Here is a 20,803-nt window from a genome sequence, read left to right as displayed (position 1 = left end):
AAGAAAAAGAAAAAAGAAACATACAAAATTACATAAAAGAGAAAAAAGAAAGATACACATACAAAATACAAAATACAAAAAAACCCCAAAAAACGAATAGATACAAAAGAGTTAAAAACAAACCCATTTTTTGTAACTTTAAACTCATTAGCTTGTTTCCTTGACTTCCTCACACCTCCCCTTTTTGTATTCCCATTTCAAAAATCAGATCAGCAAATCCTTACCCTCTTTCGTTTATCTTAACTCTATATCTTAACATATTATAGCTCTATATTTTCATCTATTATCAACTCATTTTTGCATATTCTCACTAACTTTGTTGCTAGTTCCTCTTATTTTCATCCAACATCATTTTTAACATTCATTAATTTTACAATGTTTCTGAAGATAGTCTTTAAATTTCTTCCAATCTTCTTCCACCAACTCTTCTCCCAGGTCTCGGATTCTGCCAGTCATTTCCGCTAATTCCATATAGTCCATCACCTTCATCTGCCACTCTTCCAGGGTGGGTAAATCTTGTGTCTTCCAATACTTTGCAATGAGTATTCTTGCTGCTGTTGTTGCATACATAAAGAAAGTTCTATCCTTCTTTGGCACCAATTGGCCGACTATGCCCAGGAGAAAGGCCTCTGGCTTCTTCAGGAAGGTATATTTAAATACCTTTTTCATTTCATTATAGATCATCATGTACTTTATTATTTCTATAGCTATTAAATTTGTGCAGTGCCCTTGATCTGAAGATGCCAGGGTGGTTCACATCATGAGTAGAGAGGTTCACAGAGCTTCCTCTTCCAGCGCCTCCAAGCTGCAAATTGGTGGGGCTCCTTCTTTTCTCCTGCTCTGGAGGGTGGGATCCAAACCAACGGCTTCAAGATAACAGGAATGGAGATTCTGATTAAAATTCAGAAAGATCTCTTTGACAGTAAGAACAGTTCAACAGTGGAAGAGACTCCGTCAGAAGGTGGTGGCCTCTTCTTCCTAGGAGGTTTTTAAGCAGAAGTCAGGTGGCTAGCTCTCATTGAGTTGAGATTCCTGCACTGCAGGGGGTTGGACTAGATGTCCTTTGAGGTGCCCATCTTATATTTGGGCATCTGCCTCTTCCTGCCCAAGTACAGAACTTTACGTATGTCCCTGTTGAAATTCCTTTTGTTAGCTTGTGCCCAGGTCTCCAATCTGTTAAGCTCATTTTGAATCCTGATTCTTTCTTCTGTGACATTAGCTACCCCTCCTAGTTTGGTGTCATTGCAACTCTGATGAGCGTCCCCTCAACTCTTCTGTCCAAGTTGTCTAATAAAGGCATTGAACGACAGACCCAGGACAGAATCCTGCGGCAATTGTCGCTTTCTTCCAGCACAGTGAGAAATATGCATTGGCCATCTCTAGTGCAGTTGTTTCGCAGCCTGTATTATGGTATTTACACTCCTGGTTCTGCGGAGGCCCATCCCCTCAACCTCCCAAATAGGAGACAGCCAGCATCTTCAAAATTGACAAATTAAGCTCTACTTCTTGCTCAAGCATGTTCCTGCAAGCTGCAAATTGGTGGGGCTCCTTCTTTTCTCCTGCCCTGGAAGGTGGGACCTGAACCAACGGCTTCAAGATAACAGGAATGGAGAGTCTGATTAAAGTTCAGGAAAAACATTATGACTGCATGAGGTGTTGAACTGTGGATCAGACTCCCTCCGAAGGAGCTTTTTAAGCAGAGGTTGGGTGGTCCTCTGTCAATGCATAGCAGGGGGTTGGACTAGATGTCCTTTGAGGCCCCTTCCTCCTCTCCCCTTCTCTTCTCTTTCTGACTGCCACAGTCATCCTCCGCATCTCCAGGAAGGTGGCAGTGTCTGCTTGAAGCTCTTCCTGGGATCTGCTGAACACACAGAGGACGCCTGCCAGAAAAGGCACAACTCCGGGGGGGGGGGGGTTCCTCTGTGAGTCAGGAGAAGCAAGGTTACATAGGGACACCCAAAGGATACCAGAGAAATAAAGTTTCTACACAGGGATACAAAAGGTTATACACAAATTTATTTAGAGGTTCTACAAGTCACAAGAAGAGTTACTTTGTTTTGGAAAGTAGCAAAAAGCTTCATTATGAAGGAAGCATAAGAGAGCAAGGCTGAATGAAATGGGGGGGGGGAGAGCCTCCCTCGACCTCCGAGTAAAGGTCGCATTGCCTTATTTCTTGCTTGAGGGTCCCAATCCTTTCAAGGTGCAGTTTACACCTTGCAGAGCCCCTCCTCCCCCCGGGCCTTTCGTGCTCCTCCTGCTTCTGTTTCCAAGGGAAGGAAGAGCTCAGAAGCCGGTCCAGGGGGTCCCCCAGAGAAGACCCCCCTGGGTGCTGCTGCGATGCCCGGGGCTCCTGCTTTGCAGAGGGAGGGGTAGGAGCCCGGCTCGCCCAGGGTTCAAAGGAACTGGGCTGGATTCCGAGAGAGGACTAGGAATAAGGGGGCCAGGTCCTCCAGAGCCAAAGACCCTTCCTCCCCATCCCTTCCTGCAAGGGGGGTGGGATTTTGTCTCTGCTCCGCAAGTGCTGCCTCGGGGGCGCCTTCTGGGATCCGTGAGTCTCTTTTCTCTTCCCGCTTAGGCTGCATTGGGGAGAAGGGGGTGTCTAGCCGCGCAAGAAAGTATTTGAGGGGGGGCCAGCCACCCCACAGTTGAGGGGCACTGCCATTCAAATGGTGTGCCTCTTCATGTGATTGATAATGCGGGACGGGGCTTGCCAGCCTCCCCCCGTATTTTATTCCAGTTGGCACTCCTGCCAGGGTCCCGGGGGTGTGTGCATGGGGGGCTGTTCATTTCCTGCAGGGGGGACCCCCGAGTCAGGGAGCAGCGGGTCCCGGCCCCCTTCTTCTCTGCAAAACCAGGCAGGGGCGAGTTTGCAGGAGCTCTGCCACTTTCGTCTTCCTTCGTCTGGGCGTCTTTGAGTCAGGGGGAAAAAGGCAGGCAAAGAAACCCCCTTCAGGTGGACGAATCAGGCGCATTGAGGAAGAGAGCGAGACATTTCGACACGAAATACAATGGTACCTCAGATTAAGAACTTAATTCGTTTCGGAGGTCCGTTCTTAACCTGAAACTGTTCTTAACCTGAAGCACCACTTTAGCTAATGGGGCCTCCTGCTGTTGCCGCGCCGCCGGAGCACAATTTCTGTTCTCATCCTGAAGCAAAGTTCTTAACCTGAAGCACTATTTCTGGGTTAGCGGAGTCTGTAACCTGAAGCGCATGTAACCCGAGGTACCACCTTACTGCGCTTCTTAATGCATGCCAGCCTTCCTTCTGGATCGTGTTAGCAAGCGCCTTCTACCCAAACACAGTGGTACCTCGGGTTAAGAACTTAATTGGTTCTGGAGGTCTGTTCTTAACCTGAAACTGTTCTTAACCTGAAGCACCACTTTAGCTAATGGGGCCTCCTGCTGTCACCGCGTGATTTCTGTTCTGAAGCAAAGTTCTTAACCCGAGGTACTATTTCTGGGTTAGCGGAGTCTGTAACCTGAAGCATCTGTAACCTGAATGTCTGTAACCTGAAGCGTATGCAACCTGAGGTACCACTGTATTTGATCTGAAGGTTATTGTGAAAACGTTTGGAAAAGATCAATACAGTGGTACCTCGGGTTACATACACTTCAGGTTACAGACTCCGCTAACCCAGAAATAGTACCTCGGGTTAAGAACTTTGCTTCAGGATGAGAACAGAAATCGTGCTCCGGCGGCGCGGCAGCAGCAGGAGGCCCCATTAGCTAAAGTGGTGCTTCAGGTTAAGAACAGATTCAGGTTAAGAACGGACCTCCGGAACGAATTCAGTTCTTAACCCGAGGTACCACTGGATATGCAGAGCAGGCAAAGCCGACCTGCTGTGCGAGAAAGACCAAGAGCGAGGCTGCGGGAAGAGGGAGGCAGAGCAGGAAGCGCCGAGGGGCGGGAGGGGCTGGGGAGCCCGGATCCTGCTGGCTGCTTTCCCCCGGGCCCGATCCTGCAGGGTTTCCCCACGAAGCTCGGCCCCCATCCGGGCATTCCGGGAAGGGACCGTCTTGCCCAGGGAGGGAGCAGCTCGCCAAGGGTTAAGGGGCGCCGAGCTGGCTTCCTAGAGAGGACAGGAAAGGAAGGCGGGCCGCTCCTCCTCCCCTCTGACGTCCCTTCCGGCCTCGCCCTCGCCTGCCGGGCTCTGGTGGGTCTCCTCTCGGGGGAAGCCTGCGGAACTCCCTGTGGAGTTTGGAACTGACAGGGTTAAAACTCCGTGGTGTCCTGTATCTGGGAGGAGCTTGAAACAGAGCAGTGAGTCACAGTGTGTGTCTGCATTCAGACTTGCTTTCGATTCTGACTGAGACGCAGCTCAGCTCAGAGGCTGCGTGTGTGCTTTTGGAGCACAGCAGAGAATGCCTCCAAGTTCTGATGGATTTACTGCTTTGTAAATAAACGCTTCTAGAGATAAGAACCGAACTGTCTCTGGACTTGATTTATCCCTCATCTCACACGGACACAGGACCGCTGCTACTCTGCTCTCCTGCCAGGTCAGCTCCCAAGCAGAGCCACGCAGGGAAGCTTACTGGACGCAGGATTTTTTTTACGCAAAGGTTATGGAAGTTACGCGTTTCCTGACAAGTGTGAGAAGGGAGATGCTGGAGAGAGGAGCCAAAGGCCAAGACGGGCGGCTGCTTCAGAAGTCCAGCTTGTTGGCAAACTTGTGAGTACGCTGAAGCCCCGGGGGGAGGAAGATGGCTGCTGAACAGCAAGGCCATGAGAGCTACCCCGGTGAGAGACTGAATGGGGCCAACTGGGAGGCCTGGTCAAGAAGAGCAAGGGGGTGGTTTGTGGCCACAGGGCTCTGGAGTCCAGTCCAGAAGGAGCCGGCCCCACCCATGCATGCTGCTGCTCTGCTGAGTGAGAGAGAGCAGAGAGAGCTCGGACTTCCGGAGGCGGCGCCAACGGCAATGGCGGTCTCCTTCTGAGTAGGAGGAGAAGCTCCGTAGAAAGTGGGTCTGTTCCGCTACGGCGAAGCGGAGACCCGATCAGAAATCGCAGGCAGAAAGAGCCTGCGAGCGTGGGACCCAGCAGGCACCTTTTGCGCCCCCCGCTTTAGCAAGGGAGCCCCATAAGGGGTTCTGGTGTGCAGCGGGAGCGGCGCGGTGCTACGGGTCGATTGCTGCGTCTACGGAGCGAAGCCGCGTAGCTGTTGCCGGAGAGCGCTGACCTTTTTCCTGTGAAATTCGGCTCTGAAGAGAACATCCGTGAGTAGGGGAATTTAAGAATTTCGAATTTGAAGAGAAAAAATAGTGAATTTGGGCTCCGAAGCGGAAAGGTGCAAACAGGAAGTCCGCCTTTCCGTTTTGTAAAAGATCAAAGCAAAGACCTTTCTACGCTAGTACTTCAAAGTGGGATGCAAAATTTGAATTCCAAGCATTAAAAGAAGGAACTCCCCCATTAGAGGAGAGGGGGAAGTTAAGAAAGTGACTGTATTTCTTCTGGGGATCTTCTGGGAACTTAATAGATCTTTTCTTTCAGACTCCCTGGGAACGGACTGTCAGATTAACGAGGACTGCTACATTTGAGCTCGCATTGACTTAGATACTGTAAATATCTAAGCTCTAACTCTGCAAGGTGATACATTCAGAGTCTCCTCTTAACTGGACACTTAGTTTCAACTAAAGAGGGGACACGGAAAGTTACAAAAAGACTTTGTTATTTGGTTACTGAATCTAATGGCGGTTACTGTGTCCCCCTAGAGGACTATTGAAGTCAGTATCTGACTGGGGGAATTTTCCATTACCAACTTTGGGGACTTTCCATTGCAAGGCTTGACTCTGGGAATTGACCTTGACGGAAGATAAGGGGGAATGACTGAACAAAGAGCAACAAGAGCTAAGGTCAAAGTGCAACAGTCCACCTTAGCTTCCCAGCAACGCAGAGCATCTGTGCCTGGCCCCCCTGCGACTCAGGAGGAAGACGCAGGGCAATCTGAGTTAAAAGGAATGGCCTCAGAAGGGGAATTTACATCTGTGTTGAATAAAATTTATGAAAAATTGGAAGGCCTAAGTAAGTAGGTCTCAGATCAGTCAGCTGAAATTAAAGGGAACACAGCTAGCATCAACTCAAACACTAAAGCTATAGAAAAACTGTTGGAGGAATCTGCGACTACCAGGAAAATAGCCGAGGAGGCAAAAGAAAAAGCTGAGGAGGCAAAAGAAAAAGCGGTGGCTGTAGAGGGAGAAATTAAACCAATACGTAAACAGATTGGGGACCACCAGGCCTTACTGTCTATGGTTGAATTGAGAGAGAGGCAGACAAACTTGAGGATCAGAGCGGTGCCAGAACTTGAGAAAGACAATTTGAACGACTATCTTTCACAGGAATTTGGGAAATTTTGGAATTTGGAGCTGGATAAAGATTTTAAGATAGTGAGCGCCTTTAGACTTGGAAGAGGAGGGAGGAAAAACAGGGTGAGAGACTGTTTGGTGACCCTTCGTTCGAAAGAGGAACGGGACAAAATATTGGGTGCTCACTTTCAGAAGACTTTAGAGATTAATGAGTCCAGAGTGGAGATTTTTAAAGATATTCCGAAACATCTTCTGGATTTGAGAGTTAATTACGGAGACTTGGTGGCCTTGCTGAGAAGGAATTCTATTGCTTTCAGATGGGAGTTCCCCCAGGGACTGTCTTTTACATTTAAAGGAAAAAAGTTCAGAATCAGATCAGTGGAAGATAAGGAAAAATTTCTGAGAGACTTTGAAGAAGATCTACAAAAGGAAGCAACAGATGTGCTAAAAGCCTCGAGACCAGGAGTAGACACAGCACTACCACCTTTGGAATTTGACAAATCGAAAAGGAAGATACCACCGCAAGAACTTGACGAGCTTTTGGGAGCGACTGGAGGAAACTAAAATAACTACACCATGTCTCTGCAATTATTAAGTTGGAACATTCACGGTTTTAACTCTCCGGAGAAAAGGAGAAAAGTCTTTCACATATTGAAAAAGGAACAATTAGACCTAATTTGTTTACAGGAAACCCATGTGGTAAGGCTCCATAGAAAAGTTCTTATTAATAAAAGATTGGGTCAAGAATTTATCTCATCGGACAAAGTTAAAAAGAGAGGAGTTGTTATCTATGCAAAAGAGAGCCTGTCACCGAAATTTGCTTTTAAAGATGAGCAAGGAAGATTTGTTGCAATTGAGATCCAACTACAAGGTGAAAAATATTTGATTGTAGGAGTATATGCACCAAATGAGGGGAAATCTGAATTTTTTAAGAAACTGCATGAGACATTGCTGGACTATATGGACTATAACATCATTTTGATGGGAGATATGAATGGAGTGGTATCTACTAACATGGATAAGTCGCAAAGACAGGTGGTAACTAAAGACGGCAGACTACCAAAAACCTTTTTTGAACTAGTTGACAATATGGATCTTACTGATATTTGGAGAACTAAGAACCCCCTTGGAAGAGAGGGAACATTCTTCTCTGAAGCCAATATGACCTGGACAAGAATTGATCAAATATGGATAACTAGAGGACTGGCACCTAAGACACGAAAAGTGGAAATTTGCCCAAAAACTTGCTCCGACCACAATGCAGTGAAGATGGAGATGAAACTAATGCCAATCGGTTCTTTTAGATGGAGAATGAATGACACCCTGTTTAGAGACCAGGAGGTGACTAAGAAGGCCCAAAAAACTTTGAGAGACTATTTCGAGATAAATTTGAACACTACGGTGGAAAAAAGAATAATCTGGGACGCAGGCAAAGCGGTCATGAGAGGGTTTCTGATTCAACAGAATGCAATAAAGAAGAGAACCCAAAATGAGAAAAAAGACAAAATTCTGGAAAAAAATAAAAGAAGGAGAGAAGAGACTAAGAGTGAAACCAAAATCCCAAGAGATTCTGAGAGAAATTAAGTTATATCAAGTACAATATATGAAAATCATAAATCAGGAAGTGGAATGGAAAATTAAGCAGATGAGACAAAAGTCCTTTGAATCGGCTAACAAATGTGGGAAACTGCTAGCATGGCAGATGAAGAAAAGACAGAAATTAAATACTATTACAAATTTGGAGGTAAATTGAAAGATCATACAGAATCCATTGGAAATTAGAAACTGCTTCCAGAGATACTTTAAACAACTCTACACACAAGGGCCACAGAAAGAGGCCGAGTTAGACCAATTCCTGAGGAAAAATGGATTACAAAAAAATTCTCAAGAAAAAAAGACATTGTTGAGTGACAAAATTACAGAACAGGAAGTGGTGGGTGCCATTCAAAATATGCAGCTGGGTAAATCTCCAGGACCAGATGGTTTAACCTCCAAATATTATAGAGTTTTGAAAGATTGGTTAATTCGGCCACTAATGGAGGTGTGCAATGAGATATTAGAGGGGAAAAAGGCGCCGGAGTCGTGGCAGGAAGCTTACATTACACTTATACCGAAAACTGAGTCTGAAAAGACGCAACTTAAGAACTACCGCCCCATATCCCTCCTTAATGTGGATTACAAAATATTTGCTGACATTTTGGCTAATAGGTTAAAAAAAGTACTATTGGAAGAGATCCATAAGGATCAAGCTGGCTTTCTCCCGGGTAGACACTTGTCGGACAATACAAGGAACATAATTAACATTTTGGAGAAGTTGCAAGTGAATATAAATACCAAAGCAGTTCTAATCTTCATAGATGCGGAGAAAGCCTTTGACAACATCTCTTGGAGTTTTATGAAGAAAAATCTTCAGGGGATGGGGGTGGGTCAAGGGTTTGAAAATGGTATAAGTGCAATTTATTCAGATCAAAAGGCTAAATTAATTGTTAATAATGTGGTGACAGAGGGATTCAAGATAGAGAAAGGTACACGACAAGGCTGCCCAATTTCCCCATTGTTGTTTATATCAGTCCTGGAGGTACTATTGAACATGATTAGAAGGGACCGTCTGATTAAAGGCATTCAGGTCGGAGCCAAGCAATATAAACTGAAAGCATTCGCAGATGACTTAGTCTTAACATTACAGGAGCCAGAATCTAGTTCGAAAAGAGTTTTTTGGAAGTGATTCAAGAATTTGGGCAGATGGCTGGTTTTAAGTTGAACAAGTCAAAAACTAAAGTTCTTGAGAAAAATTTAACACCGATTGAGAAAGAAAGGTTTCAGAAGGAGACAGGCCTAACAATAGTAAAGAAGGTCAAATATTTGGGGGTTAACATGACTGCTAAGAACTTAAACTTATTTAAAGATAATTATGAGAAATGTTGGTCAGAAGTGAAGAAAGATTTAGAGATATGGTCAAACCTGAAGCTTTCCTTGTTGGGCAGAATTGCGGCTATAAAGATGAATGTATTGCCAAAGATGTTATTTTTGTTTCAATCCTTGCAAATTTTAGACAAAATGGACTGTTTCAAGAAGTGGCAGAGAGATATCTCTAGATTTGTCTGGCAGGGCAAGAAGCCCAGAATAAAATATAAAATACTAACTGATGCTAAAGAAAGAGGTGGATTTGCCCTGCCAGACCTGAAACTTTATTATGAATCGGCCGCATTTTGTGGGCTGAAAGAATGGCTGCTTCTTGAAAACACAGACATTTTGGATTTAGAAGGTTTTAACAATGTCTTTGGGTGGCATGCATATTTGTGGTACGACAAGGTTAAAGCTCATAAAGCATTTAAAAACCATATTGTCAGGAAAGCATTGTTTAACGTCTGGTTAAGATATAAAGACTTATTGGAGAATAAAACCCCAAGGTGGTTGTCACCAGTGGAGGCAAAGGCACTTAAAAAGTCCAATATGGAGGCCAAATGGCCGAAATATTGGGAAATATTGGAACCAGAAGGAGATAAATTGAAATTGCAGAGTTTTGAGAAATTAAAAGATAAGGTGCGAGATTGGCTGCACTATTTTCAAATAAGAGAAGCCTACAACATGGATAAAAAAATAGGTTTCCAGGTGGAAAAATCAAAATTGGAAACTGAGTTGTTAGAACCCAAAACTAAAATACTTTCAAGAATGTATAACTTGCTGCTAAAATGGAATACGCAGGATGAAACGGTTAAATCTGCTATGATTAAATGGGCACAAGATGTTGGTCATAACATTATGTTTGCTGACTGGGAACAGTTGTGGACCACAGGTATGAAATTTACGGCATGTAATGCCTTAAGAGAGAATATTATGAAAATGATATACAGGTGGTACATGACCCCAGTCAAGCTTGCAAAAATCTACCATCTGCCCGACAATAAATGTTGGAAGTGCAAAGAAAATGAAGGAACATTCTTTCACCTTTGGTGGACATGGCCAAAGATTAAGGCTTTCTGGGAGATGATATACAACGAAATGAAAAAAATATTTAAATATACATTCCTTAAGAAGCCAGAGGCCTTTCTCCTGGGCATGGTGGGCCAATTGGTGCCAAAGAAGGACAGAATTTTCTTTATGTACACAACAACAGCAGCAAGAATTCTTATTGCAAAGTATTGGAAGACACAAGAGCTACCCACCCTGGAAGAGTGGCAGATGAAGGTGATGGACTATATGGAATTGGCAGAAATGACTGGCAGAATCCGAGACCTGGGAGAAGAGTTGGTGGAAGAAGACTGGAAGAAATTTAAAGACTATCTTCAGAAATACTATAAAATTAATGAATGCTAAAACTGTGCTTGGATTGGTTATAAGTGGTAATTATTGATAAAAGTTAATAAGATCATGCAAAAAAAAGGCATTGATGATTGGCTGAAAATATTGATATAGAATGTGTTATGGTATAAAGTTTAAATATTTGAAAAAGGGTAAGAATTTGCTGAACTAAATATCTAAATGGGAATACAAAAGGGGGGAGGCGTGAGGAGGTCAAGAACATAATCATATGAATTTGAGGTCATTGGGAATAATGGATTTGTTTTTATCTTTTGTTTTTTGTTTAAATTTAATTTTTCTTAATTAGTTGTGATTTTTTTTTGTATCTCTGTGTATTTCTTTTTTCTGTAACTTATGGTTTTTTTAATTTTGAGAATCTTTACTTTTCTTTTCTGTAAAACTTTAATAAAAATTTATTTGAAAAAAAAAGAGAGAGAGAGCAGAGAGAGCTCTGCATCTTGAAAGCAAGTGTGGACGCCTTGCTGTTGCCCCACCTGGAGGGCGTTAAATCGGCCCAGGCCGCTTGGCAGGTGCTGAGGAGTCTGTGCGAAAGCTCAGCAGGAGCCAAGGGCCGGGAGGAAGCTGAGGGCCAAGGGAGCAAGCCTCAGGCCGAAGTGAGAGCCAGACCAGAGGGGGCTGTTCCGGGAAGCTGTTTCTCTGCTTCGACACGTTTGTGTGCTGGAGAGCAGCTGAGAGCTGTGAAAGAGGGCACAGGCTGCACCCCAAGAAGGAATGGGGGGTCAGGCCAGGCAGGCCATTCCAAGAGCTCTGAGAAAGCCAAAGTCTTCGAAAGTTGTTTGTGCTTTGAGACGACGTCCAACAGCGCTGGGAAGCATCCGCTAGAGGCCCAGGCTGCCAAGGACACCGGCTGGTGTGGAATGTCAACAAAGCAGGTTCCCAAGGCCAGTTCCCAGCAAAGACGTGGGAAAGCAGCAGGCCAGGAGGAAAAGAAAAACAAGGCGTCTTATCACCTCACAGCTGCGATGGTGTCTCTGAGAAAAGGCAAAAGCCTCAGTCGGGGGGAGGCTGTGGCCATGGCAACCGATGGGAGTGCGAGCGTCGCCATGGCATCTTTGGAAAACAGCCAGAGACACTCCTTATCTCTTGTTGTCGACTCGGGAGCTTCTCACTGCCTCGTGAAATCCCGAGAGCTCCTGCGGAACTGCAAGACAATTAAAACTGGACGCTATGTCACCTTAGCAGATGGGTCTCAAAGACCACTGACTGAATCTGGGTTTCTATATTGTTCTTTTATAGATCATTGGGTACAAGCTTATGTGGTCCCCGAGCTTGCCCACTCTCTTTTAAGTGTGCCAGCTCTGATGGCTGCTGGGTTCGATGTTCTGTTCTCTAACAATTTGTGTTCCTTCTACAGGGATGGGAAGAAGATCTACAGTGTTGAGAGAAAAGGCAGGCTCTTTCTGGTGGAGATGCCCATTGAAAATGGGACTGGTGGGAAAATGGGGCTGGTGGAAAATGGGGCTAGTTGAGAGTCCATTGAAGATGCCCAAGGGCAGTGTGCTAATGTCCCACCACACCATGATTGTATACACTTATGGCACAGGAGATTTGGGCACGTTGGGTGGTCATATGTGAGGAAGGCCACAGGCAACACCATTGGGTGTAGGTTCAAGGCATGTGACAGATACCTAGATTGTCAAGCCTGTAAGCAGTCGAAGGTCACAACATGCACATACCCCAGGTCAGAGAGGAGAACCAGCAAACCCTTTGAACTTGTGCATGCAGATTTGTCAGGCCCCATGCCGACACCTTCTTTAGCTGGGTCTAAATGGGTTTTGCTTCTGATTGACGATTTTTCGAGACATTCTTGGACTTTTGCGCTGCGACAGAAGTCAGAGGCAGCTGCACTGATCAGGGATTGGATCACAGCGGTAGAGCTACGGTTCTCTACCAGGGTGATTTCCTTTCAATCTGATCGCGGGGGGGAGTTCACAGGTTCTGCGCTGCAATCGTTTTTCCGGCAGAAGGGTATCAGTCATCGACTGACTGCCCCCTACAGTCCGCAACAGAATGGGGTTGCAGAGAGAAAATTTCGCACACTACAGGAGTCAGCGAATGCTATGTTGGCAGACTCGGGTTTGCCACAGCGCTTTTGGGCCGAGAGTTATAAGACGGCATGCTTTGTTCAGAACAGGGTGTTCAATTCAAGTGTGGGAGACACACCATACTTTCTGCTGCACGGGAAGCAACCGAAAGTGGACTTCCTGCGAGTGTTTGGCTGTGAGGCTTGGGTTCTCATTCCAAAGGCCATGCGCAGAAAGGGTGAGCCAAGGTCCAGGAAGATGATCTTTGTAGGCTATGAGCCGGGTTCAAAGGCGTGGCGTTTCGCATACCCTACTGGCAACCAGTCCAAGCTGCTTATTAGCGGCAGTGCTGAGTTTTGCGAGCAGAATGGGTGGAAGCGTCTTCACGGGAATCCAGATGTTCTGTTAGACTCAGATGAGGAAGAGGAGGAGGACGAGGCTGAACCTGTTGCTGAGGTGCACAGTCCACAGCTGCAGAGTCCAGAGCCGGGATCTCCAAGGGAGAGGCTCCGTATCTCTCCAAAAGGGAGTCCCAGGACCCCTTCAAAGGTCTCTGTCAAGTCTGAGCTTGGGAGTGAATCATCCTCGCCAGCGGAACCAGCTGTTCGCCCTAAACGGCGCAGCGGGTCAGAGGGGGATGTTTCTGACACAGTGGGTGATAGGGTTGATCCAGGTGATTCAGGCGCAGTTCCAGAATTCACGCTGAGGAGGTCAGCAAGATCAACCAAAGGGAAGCCACCTGAAAGGTATGAAGCCACGAGTGTCTGGGTTGGTGTGGCTAGATGTGAACCTGAATCCTTTGAGGATGTTCAGAACTTGCCTCGGGAAGAAGCCAGCAAATGGCATGAGGCGATGCAGAAAGAGATGAACTCAATGGAGTCTCTTGGAGTGTTCTCACTCACACAGCTGCCGGCTAACCAGCAAGCTGTGAGCTGCAGATGGGTTTACCGACTGAAACCCACAGAAGCAGGAGAACCACAGTATAAAGCGAGATTAGTGGCCCGTGGATTCACACAGAGGAAGGGTGTCCACTTCACAGAGGTATATTCGCCGACCTCGAGGGCGGAGACTTTGAGAACGCTTTTGGCGATAGCAGCACAGAGAGGTTGGAAGGTGAACCATTTTGATGTAGATGTCGCCTACCTGAACTCAGATCTCCAGGAGGAGTTGTACATGCTTCCTCCTCCAGGGTTTGAAGTCAGTGAGCCAGGCGTCATGTGGCGGTTGCACAAATCCATCTATGGATTACACCAATCTGCCAGGAATTGGAATATGTGCCTACATGAAGCCTTAGAAGAGCTAGGTTTTAAGAGATCTCTTGCAGACAGTTGTCTTTACATTAGAGATTCAGGCTTGCAACAGCAAGTGGCCCAGGTGTTTGTTGATGACATCTTGCTCATGGCACAGACAGGTGAACAGGTAGAGAAGTTTGCTAAGGAGCTTGAAAAGCGGTTCAAGCTAAAGCAGCTTGGAGATGTCAAGTCCTATCTAGGCGTAGAGATCACAAGAGCAAGTGATGGAAGCTTTTGCTTCGCCAGAAAGGTAAGATTGAACAGTTGCTTGAGAAGTTCAGGATGTCTGATTGTGCAGGTGCCAGATCACCCATGGAGACTGGGTACGTGAAGGAGTGTCAGCGAGTAGAACGCGTGGTGTTCGAAAATACTGAACTCTTTCAGTCAGCTCTGGGTAGTCTGTTGTATCTGTCACAGTGGAGCAGACCAGACATAGCGTTTGCTGTCAATCTGCTCAGTAGAGAGGCTTCAAGTCCTAGTGTGCAGGCCTGGAATGGTATTAAGCGGGTGCTACGTTACCTGCAAGATACCAAAGACTTTTGCCTCAAGATGTCAGCTGAGGGTGATGTCAAGCTGACCGCCTGGGTGGATTCAGATTGGGCTAACCTTGAGGACCGCAAATCAGTGTCAGGCCTAGTGGTGAAGTTTGGGGACTCAGTGATTGGGTGGAGGTCCCGGAAGCAAAGTCTCATAGCGCTTTCATCTACTGAAGCTGAGTTCAGTGCGCTATCAGAGGTTTGCAGAGAACTGGAGTTCTATGTGTGTTTGGTGGAGGAAATCTGTGGAGAGAATTGTCTGCCCGTTGTGGTGCATGAAGACAATCAACCATGCCTCAAATTGGCTGAGACAGAGCAATTCAAGGCGAGGACCAAACATTTGGACATACGGTTCCGGAATGTATGTCAGAGCGTTCATGAGGGGCTAGTTGCTTTGAAATACTGTCCTTCAACCAAGAACCTCGCTGATGGTTTCACAAAACCATTAACCTTCCAGAAGCACGAGGAGTTCTGTGAGGGTCTGTGTATGGGGAAAGCATTGTTGGCTATTGTCCCCAGATACAGGACAAGAGGGGGTGTGGAGTTTGGAACTGACAGGGTTAAAACTCCGTGGTGTCCTGTATCTGGGAGGAGCTTGAAACAGAGCAGTGAGTCACAGTGTGTGTCTGCATTCAGACTTGCTTTCGATTCTGACTGAGACGCAGCTCAGCTCAGAGGCTGCGTGTGTGCTTTTGGAGCACGGCAGAGAATGCCTCCAAGTTCTGATGGATTTACTGCTTTGTAAATAAACGCTTCTAGAGATAAGAACCGAACTGTCTCTGGACTTGATTTATCCCTCATCTCACACGGACACAGGACCGCTGCTACTCTGCTCTCCTGCCAGGTCAGCTCCCAAGCAGAGCCACGCAGGGAAGCTTACTGGACGCAGGACTTTTTTTACGCAAACTCCCTGCCCCGGGAAGGGGCCAAGGCGGGCCGGGCGGAGGGCGGAAGCGGCCCTCAGAAGCAGCTCCGGAAAGCAAAGTCCCATCGAATGAGAAACTGCGTCGCTTCTCCTTTTGTGCCCCCCGACGCTGAGGTAACGTGATGGATCTCCAGACTTTGATTTGGTTTCCTCGTCAGCTGAGAAAAGGCTCTTTCTCCGGGGCCACGTGCATTCATCCTCCAAAGGAGCATTCTCAGAATTGCTTCTCCATTGGGAAATCTGTCAGCTGTCTCTCCCCTGGTGCTGCTGCTGCTTCTTCCTGCTGCTGCTCTCCCAATATTTCCCAGCTTCTCCCCTCTGCAGCCTCTGAACTATGACCTTCTGCAAACCACTGTTGTAAATCTATACTGTCCTCCTCTTCTCGGGAAGGTTCAGGAGGAGGGAAGGGGGTCTCCAGCATTCCTCTTGGGTCCAGTCCCGGACACCACCTGGAGCCTGTTGGAGAAAAGGTGGGATAGAAATGCCATTAGTAAAACAGGGAATCCGGTTGAGAACCCAACCGCTGCATTTGGGTCCAGTTTCTGAGGCGTCTTCCAGGGCAGTTCCACCCAGAGGGCGTTGCAACCTTCCCATCGGATCCAGAGCAGGGAGTCCCATGGCCTCCTCCTGTCTGTGCCAAAGGGACGGTGGCTGGAGCTAGACATGAGCCCTGCTGCTCACCAAGCCCCCCAAGCAGATATGGCTGGGTTGGGGTGAAGCTCTGGACTATGAAGTGGGGTTGGGAGGGACCCCCACTGTTGCCTTGGCTCCTAATTACACTTCATACAAATGACTCACTTGTCATTCACAGTTATGACTTCTTCCTCCTCCTTCTCTCCCTCCACTTGCTCAGGGAACATTCTTCATCCCTGGCTGTGCTTTGATATTATAATAGAAGAATGTGTTTGATTCATAGGATTTGCTGCAGCTTGCATTAGTACCCACAGAACTTGGCAGAGGACCAAGGGGCTCCTTCTGATCTCTTGGAGACTTCCTGGGAGCCCAGATGGATGAGCAAGACTCAGCTGGCCCTGAAGGAGGAAGAGGTCATGCCATGGAAACGGGGAGCAGTGGGGGATTCCGGGAAAACTCCATGCAGAAGAACCCAAGTGAGGAGGACACCCCTTGCTCAGAGGTGCAGAGCCAGCAGCTCAGGCAGTTCTGCTCCCACAAGGCCAAAGGACCCCGAGAGGTTTGCAGCCAACTCTGCCACCTTTGCCATCAATGGCTGAAGCCAGAAAGGCACACGAAAGCTCAGATGTTGGACCTGGTGATCTTGGAGCAGTTCCTGGCTGTCCTTCCCCTGGAGATGGAGAACTGGGTGAGGGAATGCGGAGCGGAGACCAGTTCCCAGGCGGTGGCCCTGGCCGAAGGTTTCCTCCTGAGTCAGGCAGAGGAGAGGAAGCAGGCAGAGCAGCAGGTGAGAGAGACTTTCCTCTGGATACTCCCAAGGGGCTCCAAAGAGGAGGGAGAGTATTCCCAAATCATTTCCTAATGGCCCATCCTTTTTTGGAAAGCATCTAAGGAAGGGCCGTTCCATTTCTAATCCTTCTCCTCATGCTCTGTTTTGAATGCTTTTCACTCTTTCAGGGGACAGAACTGTTTGCAGAAATGGGTCTGGATTTCTCTGAGGCAGAACCGACCCCGTTGGATACCCGAGAGAGGCCACTGGGTAAGGAGGAATGAGTTTTTTCTCCATTTTGTCACATGTTGTAGATTTTGAAAGAAATCTGTGAGTACTTTTCATCTTTTGGAGAAGATACTTGGGGTGAAAAATTCAGAGAAAAGGAGATATGTTTTTGCACAGCTAAAATGTGAAACGGGTACAAAATCCTAAAGGGGTACTTTTTTGAAGGCCCATCTATAGTTTCCCCTCTGAGAGAGTTACAGATAGGTAGCCGTGTTGGTCTGCCATAGTCAAAACAAAACAAAACAAAAAAAATTCTTCCAGTAGCACCTTAAAGACCAACTAAGTTAGTTCTTGGTATGAGCTTTCGTGTGCATGCACACTTCTTCAGATACACTGAAACAGAAGTTGCCAGATCCTTCTATATAGTGAGAAGGTGGGGAGGGGTATTACTCAGAAGGGTGGTGGGAATGGGTGGTTGGCAGATAGCTGAGATGAGCCTGTTGACGACTCTTAACGACTGCAATAGGTCTTACAGGAAAAAGCAAGGGGTGAGAAGGTGAAAAATGGCTTTGTCATGTATAATGAGATAAGAATCCAATGTCTTTGTTCAGACCAGGTCTCTCCATGGTTTTAAGTTTGGTAATGAGTTGCAATTCAGCAGCTTCTCTTTCCAGTCTATTTCTGAAATTCCTTTGTAGTAATACAGCTACTTTGTTTGTTTTTTTAATAAATTTTTATTAGAGTTTTACAGAAAAGAAAAGTAGAAATTCTCAAAATAAGAAACCATAAGTTACAGAAAAGAGAAACACAAAAAAAATACAGAGAAAAAATCACAACTAATTAAGAAAGATTAAATTTAAACAAAGAAAAAAATAAAACAAATCCATTTTTCCCAATGACCTCAGATTCATGTGCTTATGTTCTTGACCTCCTCACGCCTCCCCCCTTTTGTATTCCCATTTAGATATTTAATTCAGCAAATTCTTACCCTTTTTCAAATATTTAAGCTTTATACCATAACATATTCTATATCAATATTTTCAACCAATTATCAATGCCTTTTTTGCATAATCTTATTAACTTTTATCACTAATTACCACTTATTACCAATCCAAGCACAATTTTAGCATTCATTAATTTTATAGTATTTCTGAAGATAGTCTTTGAATTTCTTCCAGTCTTCTTCCACCAACTCTTCTCCCAGGTCTTGGATTCTGCCAGTCATTTCCGCCAGTTCCATATAGTCCATCACCTTCATCTGCCACTCTTCCAGGGTGGGTAAATCTTGTGTCTTCCAATACTTTGCAATAAGAATTCTTGCTGCTGTTGTTGCATACATAAAGAAAATTCTATCCTTCTTTGGCACCAATTGGCCCACCATGCCCAGGAGAAAGGCCTCTGGCTTCTTAAGGAATGTATATTTAAATATTTTTTTCATTTCGTTGTATATCATCTCCCAGAAAGCCTTAATCTTTGGCCATGTCCACCAAAGGTGAAAGAATGTTCCTTCATTTTCTTTGCACTTCCAACATTTATTGTCGGGCAGATGGTAGATTTTTGCAAGCTTGACTGGGGTCATGTACCACCTGTATATCATTTTCATAATATTCTCTCTTAAGGCATTACATGCCGTAAATTTCATACCTGTGGTCCACAACTGTTCCCAGTCAGCAAACATAATGTTATGACCAACATCTTGTGCCCATTTAATCATAGCAGATTTAACCGTTTCATCAAAACTCTGCAATTTCAATTTATCTCCTTCTTGTTCCAATATTTCCCAATATTTCGGCCATTTGGCCTCCATATTGGACTTTTTCAGTGCCTTTGCCTCCATTGGTGACAACCACCTTGGGGTTTTATTCTCCAATAAGTCTTTATATCTTAACCAGACGTTAAACAATGCTTTCCTGACAATATGGTTTTTAAATGCTTTATGAGCTTTGACCTTGTCGTACCACAAATATGCATGCCACCCAAAAACATTGTTAAAACCTTCTAAATCCAAAATGTCTGTGTTTTCAAGAAGCAGCCATTCTTTCAGCCAACAAAATGTGGCCGATTCATAATAAAGTTTCAGGTCTGGCAGGGCAAAACCACCTCTTTCTTTAGCATCAGTTAGTATTTTAAATTTTATTCTGGGCTTCTTGCCCTGCCAGACAAATCTAGAGATATCTCTCTGCCACTTCTTGAAACAGTCCATCTTGTCTAAAATTTGCAAAGATTGAAACAAAAATAACATCTTTGGCAATACATTCATCTTTATAGCCGCAATTCTGCCCAACAAGGAAAGCTTCAGGTTTGACCATATCTCTAAATCTTTCTTCACTTCTAACCAACATTTCTCATAATTATCTTTAAATAAGTTTAAGTTCTTAGCAGTCATGTTAACCCCCAAATATTTAACTTTCTTTACTATTGTTAGGCCTGTCTCCTTCTGAAACCTTTCTTTCTCAATCGGTGTTAAATTTTTCTCAAGAACTTTAGTTTTTTACTTGTTCAACTTAAAACCAGCCATCTGCCCAAATTCTTGGATCACTTCCAAAACTCTTTTCGAACTAGATTCTGGCTCCTGTAATGTTAAGACTAAGTCATCTGCAAATGCTTTCAATTTATATTGCTTAGCTCCGACCTGAATGCCTTTAATCAGACGGTCCCTTCTAATCATGTTCAATAGTACCTCCAGGACTGAAATGAACAACAATGGGGAGATTGGGCAGCCTTGTCGTGTACCTTTCTCTATCTTAAATCCCTCTGTCACCACATTATTAACAATTAATTTAGCCTTTTGTTCTGAATAAATTGCACTTATACCATTTTCAAACCCTTGACCCACCCCCATCCCCTGAAGATTTTTCTTCATAAAACTCCAAGAAATGTTGTCAAAGGCTTTCTCCGCATCTATGAAAATTAAAACTGCTTTAGTATTTATATTCACTTGCAACTTCTCCAAAATGTTAATTATGTTCCTTGTATTGTCCGACAAGTGTCTACCCGGGAGGAAGCCAGCTTGGTCCTTATGAATCTCTTCCAATAGTACTTTTTTTAACCTATTAGCCAAAATGTCAGCAAATATTTTGTAATCCACATTAAGGAGGGATATGGGGCGGTAGTTCTTAAGTTGCGTCTTTTCAGACTCAGTTTTCGGTATAAGTGTAATGTAAGCTTCCTGCCACGACTCCGGTGCCTTTTTCCCCTCTAGTATCTCATTGCACACCTCCATTAGTGGCCGAATTAACCAATCCTTCAAAACTCTATAATATTTGGAGGTTAAACCATCTGGTCCTGGAGATTTACCCAACTGCATATTTTGAATGGCACCCGCCACTTCCTGTTCTGTAATTTTGTCACTCAACATTGTCTTTTTTTCTTGAGAAATTTTTTGTAATCCATTTTTCCTCAGGAATTGGTCTAACTCGGCCTCTTTCTGTGGCCCTTGTGTATAGAGTTGTTTAAAATATCTCTGGAAGCAGTTTCTAATTTCCAATGGATTCTGTATGGTCTTTCCATTTACCTCCAAATTTGTAATAGTATTTAATTTATGTCTTTTCTTCATCTGCCATGCTAGCAGTTTCCCACATTTGTTAGCCGATTCAAAAGACTTTTGTCTCATCTGCTTAATTTTCCATTCCACTTCCTGATTTATCATTTTCATATATTGTACTTGATATAACTTAATTTCTCTCAGAATCTCTTGGGATTTTGGTTTCGCTCTTAGTCTCTTCTCTCCTTCTTTTATTTTTTCCAAAATTTTATCTTTTTTCTCATTTTGG

At 45.1% G+C, this 20,803-nt stretch overlaps 1 protein-coding gene across 2 annotated transcripts in view; it reads left to right on the top strand.

Annotated features, from left to right (window-relative positions):
* The window catches only part of LOC310768596 (uncharacterized protein), a 191,400-nt gene that overhangs the window by 149,648 nt on the left and 20,949 nt on the right, over window positions 1–20,803 (top strand). For both annotated transcript variants that reach the window (XM_083626979.1, XM_083626978.1), the window contains exons 2-3: window positions 16,317–16,820; window positions 16,991–17,072. In XM_083626979.1, coding sequence (XP_083483105.1) covers window positions 16,407–16,820; window positions 16,991–17,072 — 496 coding nt within the window. In that variant the 5' untranslated portion in view covers window positions 16,317–16,406. The remainder of the gene's footprint in view (window positions 1–16,316; window positions 16,821–16,990; window positions 17,073–20,803) is intronic.

Source organism: Podarcis filfolensis, assembly GCF_964270895.1.
Source record: "Podarcis filfolensis genome assembly, chromosome: 8".
Taxonomy (NCBI): Eukaryota; Metazoa; Chordata; class Lepidosauria; order Squamata; family Lacertidae; genus Podarcis; species Podarcis filfolensis.
Note: the sequence above shows the minus strand (reverse complement) of the source record. Positions and strands in the feature narration are given on the sequence as shown.